The sequence below is a fragment of the Electrophorus electricus genome, chromosome 22, assembly GCF_041902795.1.
Source record: "Electrophorus electricus isolate QZ-2024a chromosome 22, ASM4190279v1, whole genome shotgun sequence".
NCBI classification, from domain to species: domain Eukaryota; kingdom Metazoa; phylum Chordata; class Actinopteri; order Gymnotiformes; family Gymnotidae; genus Electrophorus; species Electrophorus electricus.
Genome location: NC_137518.1, coordinates 3261297 through 3273462, shown reverse-complemented (window position 1 = coordinate 3273462; position 12166 = coordinate 3261297). Strand labels below are relative to the sequence as shown.

General features: G+C 48.1%; 2 protein-coding genes across 5 annotated transcripts in view; one reads left to right on the top strand and one right to left on the bottom strand.

Moving 5' to 3' along the window:
- Positions 1 to 2943, top strand: part of cfap92 (cilia and flagella associated protein 92 (putative)) — an 11149-nt gene extending 8206 nt beyond the window's left edge. For all 3 annotated transcript variants that reach the window (XM_081705779.1, XM_081705780.1, XM_035520454.2), the window contains 7 exons: positions 53 to 247; positions 590 to 863; positions 952 to 1116; positions 1343 to 1555; positions 2043 to 2196; positions 2279 to 2490; positions 2773 to 2943. In XM_081705779.1, coding sequence (XP_081561905.1) covers positions 53 to 247; positions 590 to 863; positions 952 to 1116; positions 1343 to 1555; positions 2043 to 2196; positions 2279 to 2490; positions 2773 to 2943 — 1384 coding nt within the window. The remainder of the gene's footprint in view (positions 1 to 52; positions 248 to 589; positions 864 to 951; positions 1117 to 1342; positions 1556 to 2042; positions 2197 to 2278; positions 2491 to 2772) is intronic.
- Positions 2737 to 12166, bottom strand: acad9 (acyl-CoA dehydrogenase family, member 9). Of its 2 annotated transcripts, XM_027028947.3 has the most exons (18): positions 11281 to 12166; positions 11020 to 11113; positions 10768 to 10869; positions 10534 to 10640; positions 10112 to 10212; positions 9945 to 10023; positions 9604 to 9778; positions 9028 to 9101; positions 8827 to 8902; positions 8674 to 8744; positions 8467 to 8586; positions 8167 to 8295; positions 7618 to 7697; positions 7363 to 7489; positions 6881 to 6958; positions 5891 to 6019; positions 4034 to 4106; positions 2737 to 3826 (listed from the first exon to the last, which is right to left on the bottom strand). In XM_027028947.3, the coding sequence occupies exons 1-18, from the start codon at positions 11467 to 11469 to the stop codon at positions 3726 to 3728; spliced, it is 1905 nt and encodes a 634-aa protein (XP_026884748.1). In that variant the 5' UTR covers positions 11470 to 12166; the 3' UTR covers positions 2737 to 3725. The 2 variants fall into 2 exon arrangements, with proteins under 2 accessions (XP_026884748.1, XP_081561907.1); XM_081705781.1 differs by lacking the exon at positions 6881 to 6958.

Here is a 12166-nt window from a genome sequence, read left to right as displayed (position 1 = left end):
GAAGACAAGTTGCTCCTTTGAAGAGTCTGCAGACTAATGTGGTATTTTACAGGTTGAATGAGGAGGTGGAAAAGCGGGTCACAGTTCTTTACAACTCGGGCCTGGGCTTCTCAGAGAGGCTCTATGACACGCTGGACGTGGGGGTGACTCCAGTTCTTCTCCAACAGCCACTGGCGAGGATCGTGAAGGAACCGCTGGTGTACATCAGAGGCACCTTGCCCTATGCCTGCCTTCAGGCCATTTTACGGTACTGGCACAGACAGTCCTGATCTTTAGTAAAGTACTAAAACCTCTGCATTTCTACTTCTGAATGTGTGGTTATCTGTTTTTATTTTTTTTTAACCTAAAACGACTTAAATAAATTCTTAATTAAACTCTACTGGATAAACAATACATATGGTAGCAGTACCTGACAACAGAAACTGTTAGTTGGATCCTACCTTTAGAGATCTGTGCAAAAGTTTTGCAGCAATTACACTAAGAATTTATTCCGTTAGTACAACTCATCCAGTGGCAGCTGATCTGCAACATGGGAGTGCTGTTTACCACTCCAGGGTGAGTTCACTGTTGCACTTAACTCTCTGTCCAGAATAAACCACCTCTGCCAGGCGAAGAAGCTTGAAGATGCTGTGCAGAACAATCTGTTCCCATCAGCCATGATGGTTCTAAGCTTGGATAAGGAGTTTGGATTGGTTCCTAGGGGAGGGCTGGTGGGATTCATGGGAGAGAGCACAGATACGCAGGAGCGTCGCCACGTTTCTCCGAGGAGGGCGCACACTCCACTCGACAACTCCAACGAAGAGTACTTGGCATGGAAACGACGTGAAGCAAGTCAAGGTCTTTACGCGAAAAACTTTGTTCGGGTATGAATGATCATTTAGGAAAAGTAGACGGATGACAGGTCAGAGGTAATGCCTAGTCAGGACCTTCGGATGTGATTGTCTGTTTCAGGTCAATGTCGAGGAAGTCCAAAAGGCAAGCAGTGCTTTAAGGAGGCCTAAACCAAACGTGATGGTGGTGGAAACAGCTGGTAGTCGACCTGTCCACAACTACAGCATTCAAACCATGAACTGTACCGCCAGGGCCCTGAAGCTCCTGCGTGAGCAAATGGCAAAGGTCAGCATGGCAGAGCCTTGTGAAAACCAGAACAAACCAGAATGCCTCACCCATCTCTGGAAAAACGTACTGCATTTTCATTTAAAATGGATAAATCCCAAACTGGACATTTGGGAAGACTTTGGTCCTAAACCAAATGATGGAAGGATATTCTACTTGCAATATTTGATTCTGCTAGAAGTTGTAGAATTGCATGCTTGATTTCACATGTTTTTATCTGTTGTAGGAGCCAGCTCGCAGGTTCTCCCATAGCCAGCATTACCACTCCTTCACGGTGGCTCCGGTGGATGTGGAGGCAGAACGGAAAGCCTCAGAGTCCAGGTCTCGTGCCGCCTGGCGCACCTACGATGGCTTTGTCTGTCCGGGCTTCAAGAGCAGCATGGAGTCCAACAGACACCCCAAACAGCCTGACAAGGCTCGTTCGGAGGAGCTCAGAAAGGTGCAGGGACAGGCTCGCATGTCCACTGTGACCCCCGCAAGGGTCACGTTTCACACGTGCCATGTTCCACAGGAAAACCTGCATCGGCCTTACCAGCATTCCTGAGAGCTTGCGCGAGAAGTTTTAGTGCCGTTTTCCAACCAGGCCCTCCTCTTTAAAGAGGCTCTGCTCTTAAGTGGGTATTTGGTTTCCTGTAATGTGACGTGGCTAATGCCAACTGATTGATAGCCGTTAAGGTTAACCAGGCCACCAAGCTTCTCCGGGGCGCTGACTGTAGATCAGACTCGGGGTCTGTAATTTATTGGTCCCAGAAGAGCACAAGCCAACCGCCCAAATATGTGACTTTGAGAATACATAACAGAGGACAATGTGCAGTATTCTCACTATCTATTTCTGTCAGCAGTACTGAACTTGTATGAATTGCAAATATATTTATAGTAACTTAATGTAGTTTGTTTTGTTTTTTTTCCATGTGCTCCACAAGCAGCCCTGGAGAGAGAATGTTCTCCATGGGAACACGCTAAGGCCCACCCTGAACAGGGCCACATGGCCATGGAACCAACGGCATGAGGACTTTGAGCTTTATGCCAAACCCCCGCCTGCGTTCAGCCCAGAGCCCCCCGTCACCGTTCACCTTGCAGGTAGAACCCTCCCCTTTTAAATCGGTCATTCTCACCCAGAGGAGACCTCTGACTGGTCGGATTTTTCCCACCGTGTCTTCAGGAGAGGCCTTGCGGCAGGAGCAGCTCCAGGCTGCGCGTGCTCAGTACGCCAGCTGGCTGGGGAAGGTCTTGCCTAATAAGAACTGCCTGGGTAGCAGCCGCATCCCTGAATTCAAGTGCCACACGAGAAGAGCAGGTCTGGATAAACTAAAGGACCTGCTGAAGGACAAGCCCATGAAACTCTCTCTGAAGACAGTGTGGAAAGAGTTAAAGGTAAAGCGTTCTAGAACGATGCATTTCACTTTTACACACACACACACACACATTTTCTGCAAAAAAAATCACAGGTTGACTATTATTAAACAAATAACTATTAACCAAATTAGTTAAAAGTACAAATGGTGTAAATACATAATAAATTAACTACTGCTCTACTACTGTAGAAGATTTAATAGATAAAATAAAGTCAAATGGATAAGACAATGAAAAGCATTAAATCGTGACAACGAAGCCATAAAGTTCAGTTTTATCGATATAACTGTTGCTTTATTTTAGTCCCATCGCACAGGTTTTATTGAACAGAACATCGAAAAACCACCCGGTGTGTTTTTAGTCCCGAGCAACGACTCCAGTGCCCCAGGGCAGAGAGAGGGAACGAGCCCAGATCAGCCGGCACCGCCCGGAACCACAGTCCCACGTTTCACTCACACAGCACAAAGCTGGTAAACTCAGTCCCAACCACTGCTTCAGGGCAGCTTTGGAAAGGAGCCAACAAAAGACTTCCAGATTTAGACACCGGCGTGTAAATCGCGTGTACTCGAAGCTGCTCGGATTTCAGGGAAAAAAAACAAAAGCACACGCTGTTGCCCAGAAGAAAGCAAATAAAAATGTTGCATTCCCATCTGCTTTCCACAGATGTTACTAGGAAACTTTCAACACAGGCGAGCTGCACTGCCTCTCCTGTGCGGACAGGAGCGTCTGCACATCTTCCAGAAACCTCCTCAGACATGTACTGCTCTGTCTCACACCCAGTGCAGGGGACATGTCAGAGAAAGGACAAAGCACCACCGAGAACCCACCGCACACGTTCCGCAGACGACCTCGGCTCACCAACAGCGGCTACAGCGGTACAGCAGGAAATAAAACTGAAGGAAATTCAACCGGTTTATAACATTGTAAAAGTGAAATATTATTAATTATTAATATAACTACTACAGTAAAACACTCCACAACAGAGTATTAAAAAAAAAATCATAAACTAGTTTAAAGAAAACCGGGGTACTTACTTGTTACTTTAAGTTGTTTTTTTAAAAATTATATTTCAAACAATTTAAACAACAACTGAAATGAGAATGAGTCTCCGTGAGGTCTACTGTGGTAAACTCAATCCCTCCTAACACTGCTAATGCAAATCAAACTCGTCATCCAATAAGCGCCTAGGAGTGTAGGCGAACACCCAATCAGAAGGCAGGAAAACCATCACATCTGTTGGCGATACATGAGCCATCTTAGTACGTTCTGTCAAGGGGGTGTGAGCAGATGTACGCGCGCTTTTCCAGGACTGCCTGAGCGATCTTCTTTATGTTGGCGTCATTGTTCTCCGGGGAGCCTGGGATGGAAGAAGTTACGTTACTGACAGAATCTGTTCTGCAGAACTGACAGGAGGTCATCAGCACACTTGAGTCAAATCAACCATGAGGGATCCACGCAGCCAAAACTGTCCCGTAGAGGATAATCAGTACAATGCGAGGGGAGCGTGCAAATGCCTGCGACAGGATTGAGGTTTCTCGGGGTGATCCGTCCATGTGGCACTCACCTTTCTGCAACTGAACCAGCCAGTAGTTATTTTTGAAGTACGCTTCCTTGCAGAAATTGTTAGCGAGCAGCACCTACAGCAGACACAAGATCAGCGTAATCAGGGCCATTCAGACCGAAGTGTACAGCAGATGTGTATTTAAAAAAAAAAAAAGAACACAGAATACATATTCGTCTTTTCAAGATGTCACATGTTTCTCAATGAAAGAGACAGGAAGAATTCAGGTGTTGCACAAATTTTAAAAAGGCTATTAACCACAGAGAGATAAATGCAAGTATGAGTTTGTTTTAAAATCCCTGTTCTCTGAGCGGGAAAACCTGGAACAAGTGATACTCGTCCAAGCTCGGCATGTCTCCAGAGACTCCGCCAACACCGGATGGGACTTTACTATCCTTTTTGAGAAGAACGGTCATCTTGTTCCCCCTCCTTTGTTTTTTTCATCTTCCAGTCCATTTTAACTTCATTCATTCATTAATCTACCTATCTGCACAACAGACACCGGCTTTGTGCGTTTCCACTGGAAGACAATTTTTAAATACAGGGAGCTTGTGATTGAGGTCAGGCTAAGAGGTCTTGGTTCTGCCTCTACCATTAATAAGCTCATGACCTCTAATAACCTTATGACCCCAGTAAAACAGGTTTTTTTTTAAGAGAGTGCCGTTTGAAAAGCAGGTTCAGGTATATGTGATATTGCAGGTTCAAATTTACTGCCTGAGTTAGCAAGAGGAAGCTTACTTGAGATATTGTGAAGTAAAACTTATTGTGTGAGATGGGAGGGTAACGTTTGGTTGATGTACACTGAGGTAGAGGACACAGCTAGCAGGGTAACATTTGGATGAGGTATACTGAGGTAGAGGACACAGCTAGCAGGGCAACATTTGGATGAGGTATACTGAGGTAGAGGACACAGCTAGCAGGGTAACATTTGGATGAGGTATTCTGAGGTAGAGGACACAGCTAGCAGGGTAACATTTGGATGAGGTATTCCGAGGTAGAGGACACAGCTAGCAGGGTAACATTTGGATGAGGTATTCCGAGGTAGAGGACACAGCTAGCAGGGTAACATTTGGATGAGGTATTCTGAGGTAGAGGACACAGCTAGCAGGGTAACATTTGGATGAGGTATTCTGAGGTAGAGGACACAGCTAGCAGGGTAACATTTGGATGAGGTATTGTAAAGGAAGAGGACACAGCTCGCAGGGTAACATTTGGATGAGGTATTCCGAGGTAGAGGACACAGCTAGCAGGCTAACATTTGGATGAGGTATTCTGAGGTAGAGGACACAGCTAGCAGGGCAACATTTGGATGAGGTATTGTAAAGGAAGAGGACACAGCTAGCAGGGTAACATTTGGATGAGGTATTGTAAAGGAAGAGGACACAGCTAGCAGGGTAACATTTGGATGAGGTATTCCGAGGTAGAGGACACAGCTAGCAGGCTAACATTTGGATGAGGTATTCTGAGGTAGAGGACACAGCTAGCAGGGCAACATTTGGATGAGGTATTGTAAAAGAAGAGGACACAGCTAGCAGGGTAACATTTGGATGAGGTATTCCGAGGTAGAGGACACAGCTAGCAGGGTAACATTTGGATGAGGTATTCTGAGGTAGAGGACACAGCTAGCAGGGTAACATTTGGATGAGGTATTGTAAAGGAAGAGGACACAGCTAGCAGGGTAACATTTGGATGAGGTATTCCGAGGTAGAGGACACAGCTAGCAGGGTAACATTTGGATGAGGTATTGTAAAGGAAGAGGACACAGCTAGCAGGGTAACATTTGGATGAGGTATACTGAGGTGGAGGACACAGCTAGCAGAGTAAGGTTTGGTTGAGGTATACTGAGGTAAAGGATGAGACCTCGTGGTCATGATTGCGCAGGCCAATGCTGATGGAACGGCTGGATCGGGACAGGACTGCCGTCATGGCGTAGATGTTAATCAGTGTATCAGCCACACGCTTCAACACCAGCTGCTCCTCCACGATGGTCTGAAACATGCAAAAGTTGAGGACACAGCTCATTAGCATAACCACATGGCTGTTATGAAAAGCAGGCGCGTTTTCATGCCTTGTAAAAAAAAAAAAAAAAAAGAACAGACTTGTCTCGCTAACCAGGAATTCATTCATTCATTCAGCCTTCAAAAAACAAATGTTTGTCATTTCATCCATCTCAAATTAAGCAGGTCAGAGTCAGATGTAAAGGTTGCATGTCTCTGCGCCTCTGATCTCGCTGTTTTCCATACAGAGCGCAGATGTGTGTTGGAGCACAACAGACCCGTTCTAATTGAAAGGTTTCCCTTGCATAAAAAGGAAGATGAAACGTGGTTAAGCGAGACAGGGAAACAGCACTCGGAAAACCGAAGTCTATCTACAGCTCCAGCTCTCATTACAATAGTATGGCTGTTAATCAGTTTCTACGAGCGAGAGAGACAGACAGAGAGCGAGAGAGCGCGCGAGAGCACGCGAGATCAGGACAGCTGCCTCCCACATGAGGTCGTACATTACCTCAGCGCTACAGGAAAGAAGGGAGCAGACAGGAGGTCCCGGCAGTGCTCACCAGGCCCACTCTAATGATCCTGCACCTCGCCATGGAAACGCGCAGCACACTCTGGGACATTAAACCAATAGAAACCTCTTTCTCTCCCCCCCCCCCCCCCCACGACCCCCGAGGTGTTCTCAAAAACGTGCAGACAAAGTGATGGACTTAAGACCCCATGCTGCCAGGAAAGGCCATGAGGCCCGAGGACGCATTGCCCAGTAAAGACAGACAAAGCTGCCTGGTTCAAAACCGTCACGTCTGTGGAAACGAGTGCGTGCCGTACACTTCAGGAGCCTTCGCGGGGAACGTACCTTTCCGTATCTGTACAGTAGGCTTTCCACGGTGGAACCAAAGAGCACCGCATTCTCCTCTAACATCTTAGCACTCTCCTGTGGAGGACATGATGACATCATCAGTTACCCAAGTGACATTGCTTATATCTGCGGGAGTGACTCCATCACTAGACCTCCCAGACTTAAAGGCAACCCCCTCCAAAATGAGGCACCCACTGCAGACCAAGCCACTGCTCTGCGGTGTAACAAACACACTGCGTGCAAAGGGGTAACGGGGACACTGGTTACGTGGCTACGACATTAACGCACACTTCAGGTCTGGTGGAGTCTTTTACAGTGTCCGTGACCTACGGCAACGCTTGTGTTTGTATGACGTACGAGGGACTGCAGAGGAAAGCCATCCAACACGACTGCAGCACAAATGTGCGGTATAAATGCACACCTACACATATTACACTGCATGCACACAGATGGGGATTCGTGGATGCGGGGGCGAGTACCGTTAGACTCGGGTGCACCAGGCCGTCTTGGCCGGTCAGGCCCAGGTCTTGGTTCCTCCTCAGAGAGCCGTGCACTTTCTTCCCTAGCATCTCAAGTACCACACCCACGCTCCCTCTTTTCATCTCCCTGCAGGGGGCGCCACACGCACAAGTTCACGGCACCCGCATTCTTTCGGTGCGAAAACACGCCATATACTTACATTTATTTATGCATACACACACATGTATAAATGCACATTTACAGGTCACACGTACTTTATTTTTCCTGTGAGTATTTTGCCAGCGTACTGCATTCCTGTGAGCGCTATGTACATCCTCAAGATCTCATTGGTGCCCTAAAAGCAGAAAAAAGACCCATCATATGGAAAAAGTAAAGTAGAGTGCAGTACGTCGTCATGCTCTATCAAAAGCTCGGTAACAATCCCGCCCTCTAGTGGTCGATGTGTAGAAAATGTCTTTTTAATAGAAAGCAGTTATTACTTTTGCAGATGTTAAAGCCTAAACTGTTTTAAACTGCTAAATAAGTCATTCAGATAAACTGCATAAAGTGATTAAAGACAAATGCTTTATAAACTATAATGTCCATATACATGCTTTATAATGTCCATATACATGCTTTATAATGTCCATATACATGCTTTATAAACTATAATGTCCATATACATGCTTTATAATGTCCATATACATGTTTTATAAACTATAATGTCCATATACATGCTTTATAAACTGTAATGTCCATATATGCCTGAAATACACAGGTTTACTAAAACAAGCAAGTCATCGTTTAGGGATGTCCAACATCACCTCAAAAATCTGCAGGATGCGACAGTCCCTGAGGAAGCGCTCGAAGGGGTAGTTCTTGGTGTATCCCACACCACCCAGAACCTGCAGTGCCTCGCTCACACACACCCAGGCCCCCTCCGAGCTGAACACCTGCACAAAAACACCTGAGCATCACATAATCTCACCTGCTTTCTAGGGCTCCGTTACTGCAGGTCAGCAGCCAATGCTGCTGAAGACAGCAGGTTGAACGCACAGCACCGCCCACCCAGCTGAGCCCCGCCCATGTTCACACATTGCTGAAAGTTGCTAAGGAACTGTCACCTTCACCATAGCCGCCTCCACTGAGCAGTCGGGAAGTCCGGGCCGGTCCATCATCCCAGCCGTCAGGTATGCCATGCTCTCCATCACAAAGGCATTCTGGGCCATGATGGCAAACTTCTCCTGGACGTCAGCAACAACATGGGAAGTTTAGCATTAACCGCCATTCCCCCGACCTTTAAGCTTCAGTGTTAATAACTAAATGCGAACCTGAACCATTCCGAACTCTGTGAGCTTCTTGTTGAACTGTTTCCTGGTGCCGGCATACTCCGCCGCCATCTCTGCAGGGAAGTGCGACACCGGTGAAATTTTTTAAAACGCCACAGTTGGAGCGTATACGTTTGTTTATGTACACGTTCATACCGATCAACTTTTTGATCATGCCTGCACAAGCACTGCCCATGCTGAACCTCCCACTGTTCAGGATGTTCATGGCAATCTGGAGACACACAATACACACACACGAAAAAAGCAGAAAAGATGAGCTCTGCTGAACACAGTGGCGCGCGGTTCGCTTTAACAGCTGTGAAGGGCCCATTAAGATGTATGGAGTGTAACAGTTACCTTGAACCCTCCGCCAACCTCACCAATCACGTTCTCGACTGGGACCTTCGTGTCTTCAAACGTCACCTCGCACGCTAAAATAAAACCCAGAAACAAATCAATGATCCGACTCCCTACCCACAGCTCATATCACGAATATAAGGACTACACCAGCACTGACAGTCTCGTACAATCAAATTCTAAACAATCTTGAGAGTTTATTGACAATCAGTATATTGTCTTCAGTACATGCCGAATTCCTTGAGTATACACTCACGAACCACTTTATGTTCCTGTGAGCTACTCGAGCAGAAACATCTTGTAGCTGTACAGTCAGAGTCCACAGACCACTCGCTGTCCTTCAGCCAACCTCTAGCTGTGTTTGGCATCTGCTGAGTCACCGTTTGCCAGCCCACAGTGATCTTATCAATGACGAGACTGATCAGAATCTGATCAATGATGAACAGAGTGATGGGTTGCTGATAAACAGCACATGCCAAAACATGGTCCACTCTCTGTGATTGTAAACCGAAAAAATGCACCCGTATGAAAGGCGGTGATCCCGGGTAGGGTGTGCGTGTGTGTGTGTGAGCTCACTGTTGGAGCCCCGGATTCCCAGCTTGTCCTCTGGCTTGCCGCTGCTCACCCCCCCGAATGCCCTCTCCACGATGAATGCTGTGATCTTATCTTTCTTTTGCCCGTCCGCGTCCAGCACCTCCGTCCGGGCAAACACGGTCATGATGTCTGCCCAGCCGCCGTTGGAGATCCAGATCTTAGAAACAGGAAGAGAGAACCGTGCGTCAAAACGGACCATTTACAACTTACATTTACAGTCTAATCTTTGACCAGTCAACCGACCAACCATCTCTGCACAGACGACGACCAACTCCCCCTTAGTAAACCTCAAGGCCGATTAGCCGATCGGCTGCACCGCCCACCTTCGAGCCGTTGAGTACGAAGTGCTTCCCGTCCTCTGTGAGTGTCGCTCGGGTCTGGATCGACGCTGCATCACTTCCGCTACAACACAAAGCAACGGACAATGACACGTGGCGTGTTGTTACGGCTCAAACAGCGCGGAGGGTGGCAGCGGGAGAATGGTGCGCACCTCCCGGGTTCCGTCAGACAGAAGGCCGCCATGTGCTCTCCCGAAGCCAAGCGGGGGAGGTACTTCGCTTTCTGCTGCTCCGTCCCAGCCATCAGGATACCCTAAGGTAACAACACCGTGCTTTTAGACACAGTATGGCTCACGGGGTTATTTATAGTGCTTCCTGACTTGGTAATTATACTGCAAGTGCCTGGTAATTATTCCTTAGGAGATTTGATGAGAAAGACTACGTAGGTTGCCCGTCAGCCAGGTCACTAAATTCTTCTGGTAGCAGCTGGTAGCAGCCGGTAGCCGGACAAGGTGACTGGACATGCCGTATACTATTGAAGACTTATTGCTTGTCATACGTGGGTCATGCATGCACTACAAGTACAGTCACCCTGACTCACCACCAAGAGAAGACGGGAAGAAGCCATGCTTACCTTCAACCCAATGGCCTGATGTGCTGACAGCGTGACAGCGATAGCTGCATCGAGGGACAGGATCTCTCCTAATCTGGCATACATCGTGTTTGAGAGGCCAAGGCCCCCTGGGGAAAGGAGGACAACTTCAGACACGACTTCCAATCTCCCAGCATCTCCCTACGGGCGGCGAAGCTCAGAAACACTCCCCTTTTCCACGACTCGTGCGGAAGACGACGGCGTGCGGGGCCTCACCGTACTCCTCGGGCACCTGGATGCCGAACAGACCCAGGGCCTTCAGCCCAGTCAGCGTCGCCTGGGGGATCACGGCCTCTTCGTCAATCTTCTTCGAATTAACTTAAGAGAGACAGGTCAGCATCACAAGCGTGGCTTTGCTTCTTTGCACACACCACAAACAAGAACGTCAGTGACTGTTAGGGCAGGCTGGCTAAGTGACACTCATGAGCCGGGCCAGGACAGGGTCTGCCCCCTGTTCTCGGCACTCACCGTCTTCCCTGAAAAACTTCTCGACTGGCGGGACGAATTGATTGATCTCTTCCAATTCCTCATGACTAATCTCCGGGTAGGGAAAGACCTCATTCTGTGCAAAGATAAGTGCACATTTTAAACCAACCCAATAAGAGACTGCTACTTCTCAGCGCCCCAAAAGGACCGTCCTCGTGAAACCCTGCGTGACAGCGGCGTCGGGACAGCACGCGCCGTGGGGGATTCGCCTGGAACTCCGCGCGCGTGTGTGCGTGCGTTTACCTTGTTCAGCTTCCCCAAGAAAAGATCCTTCGCGTACGCCAGACTCCTCGCACTCGACACGATCAAGCGACGTGGCTGAAGGTGGGTTGCTAGCTCCTCCTCGCCCGTGCGTCTCACCCCCGCAGCAAGACGCACGCCTTTCCCGAGCGTTGCGGCCCTTGACCAAACAGTTATTCTGCTGAGGTTCATTTTCTAAGCTTTTCCCCCTCGGGTTTACCTTCCGACCTCACTTGCTGGTAAACACGCACGCATGAACTCCTTTCACCTATTTTCGTCGCACGGAGATGACGGCACGACCTGGCCGTCGTTGCAGCTCGCTTTCGCTGCACTAGGGGTCAGCGTTTACTCGACTGGTGCTTTTCGCTCACATTGCGCATCCTGAACGTTTGGCACGTCATCGATCAGTCAACGGGTTAAAATGTTACACACTTTTGGCTTACAGGGGGAGGTGAGGGAGTCCAAACGAGACTGATACTTTACTCCAGTCGCGCAGTGATGCGGCGGTTCAGACAGACCAAAGTGTGCTTGGACATTACCACTGTCTGTCTCACACTAGAACAGTCGAGCTGTGAACACGCCGACCTTTAACCTGCCGAGTTTACCCTGAACCTGGCCGGTTTAGTCGGTTTATAGGGACTCAGATAAACACCTCATCCTTCCTCCAGTCGGGTATCCTTGGCTTTTCCGCGACATATCCAACATGACTTACGACTGATCCGAAAATAATACCGTACAGAGCGGGAGAGCTTTAGGCTTTTAAATGCAATCTCACTGACTGACACATTCATCTCACCGTCCCAGAACAAAGCAGCTAAGGAGATTTACAGCTAGATTATTGCATTATGTATTTGGATCCAAGAGCACCTGACATTTGCAGGCTGTAGTA

Excerpts from the sequence above, each read along its gene's own strand:
- acad9 (XM_027028947.3), bottom strand. The coding sequence starts at position 11,469 with ATGAACCTCAGCAGAATAACTGTTTGGTCAAGGGCCGCAACGCTCGGG. Across the intron at positions 10,024-10,111 it reads TGTCTGACGGAACCCGGGAG|CGGAAGTGATGCAGCGTCGA; the intron begins GTGCGCACCATT and ends TTTGTGTTGTAG. Across the intron at positions 8,296-8,466 it reads TGGAGGCGGCTATGGTGAAG|GTGTTCAGCTCGGAGGGGGC; the intron begins GTGACAGTTCCT and ends GTTTTTGTGCAG.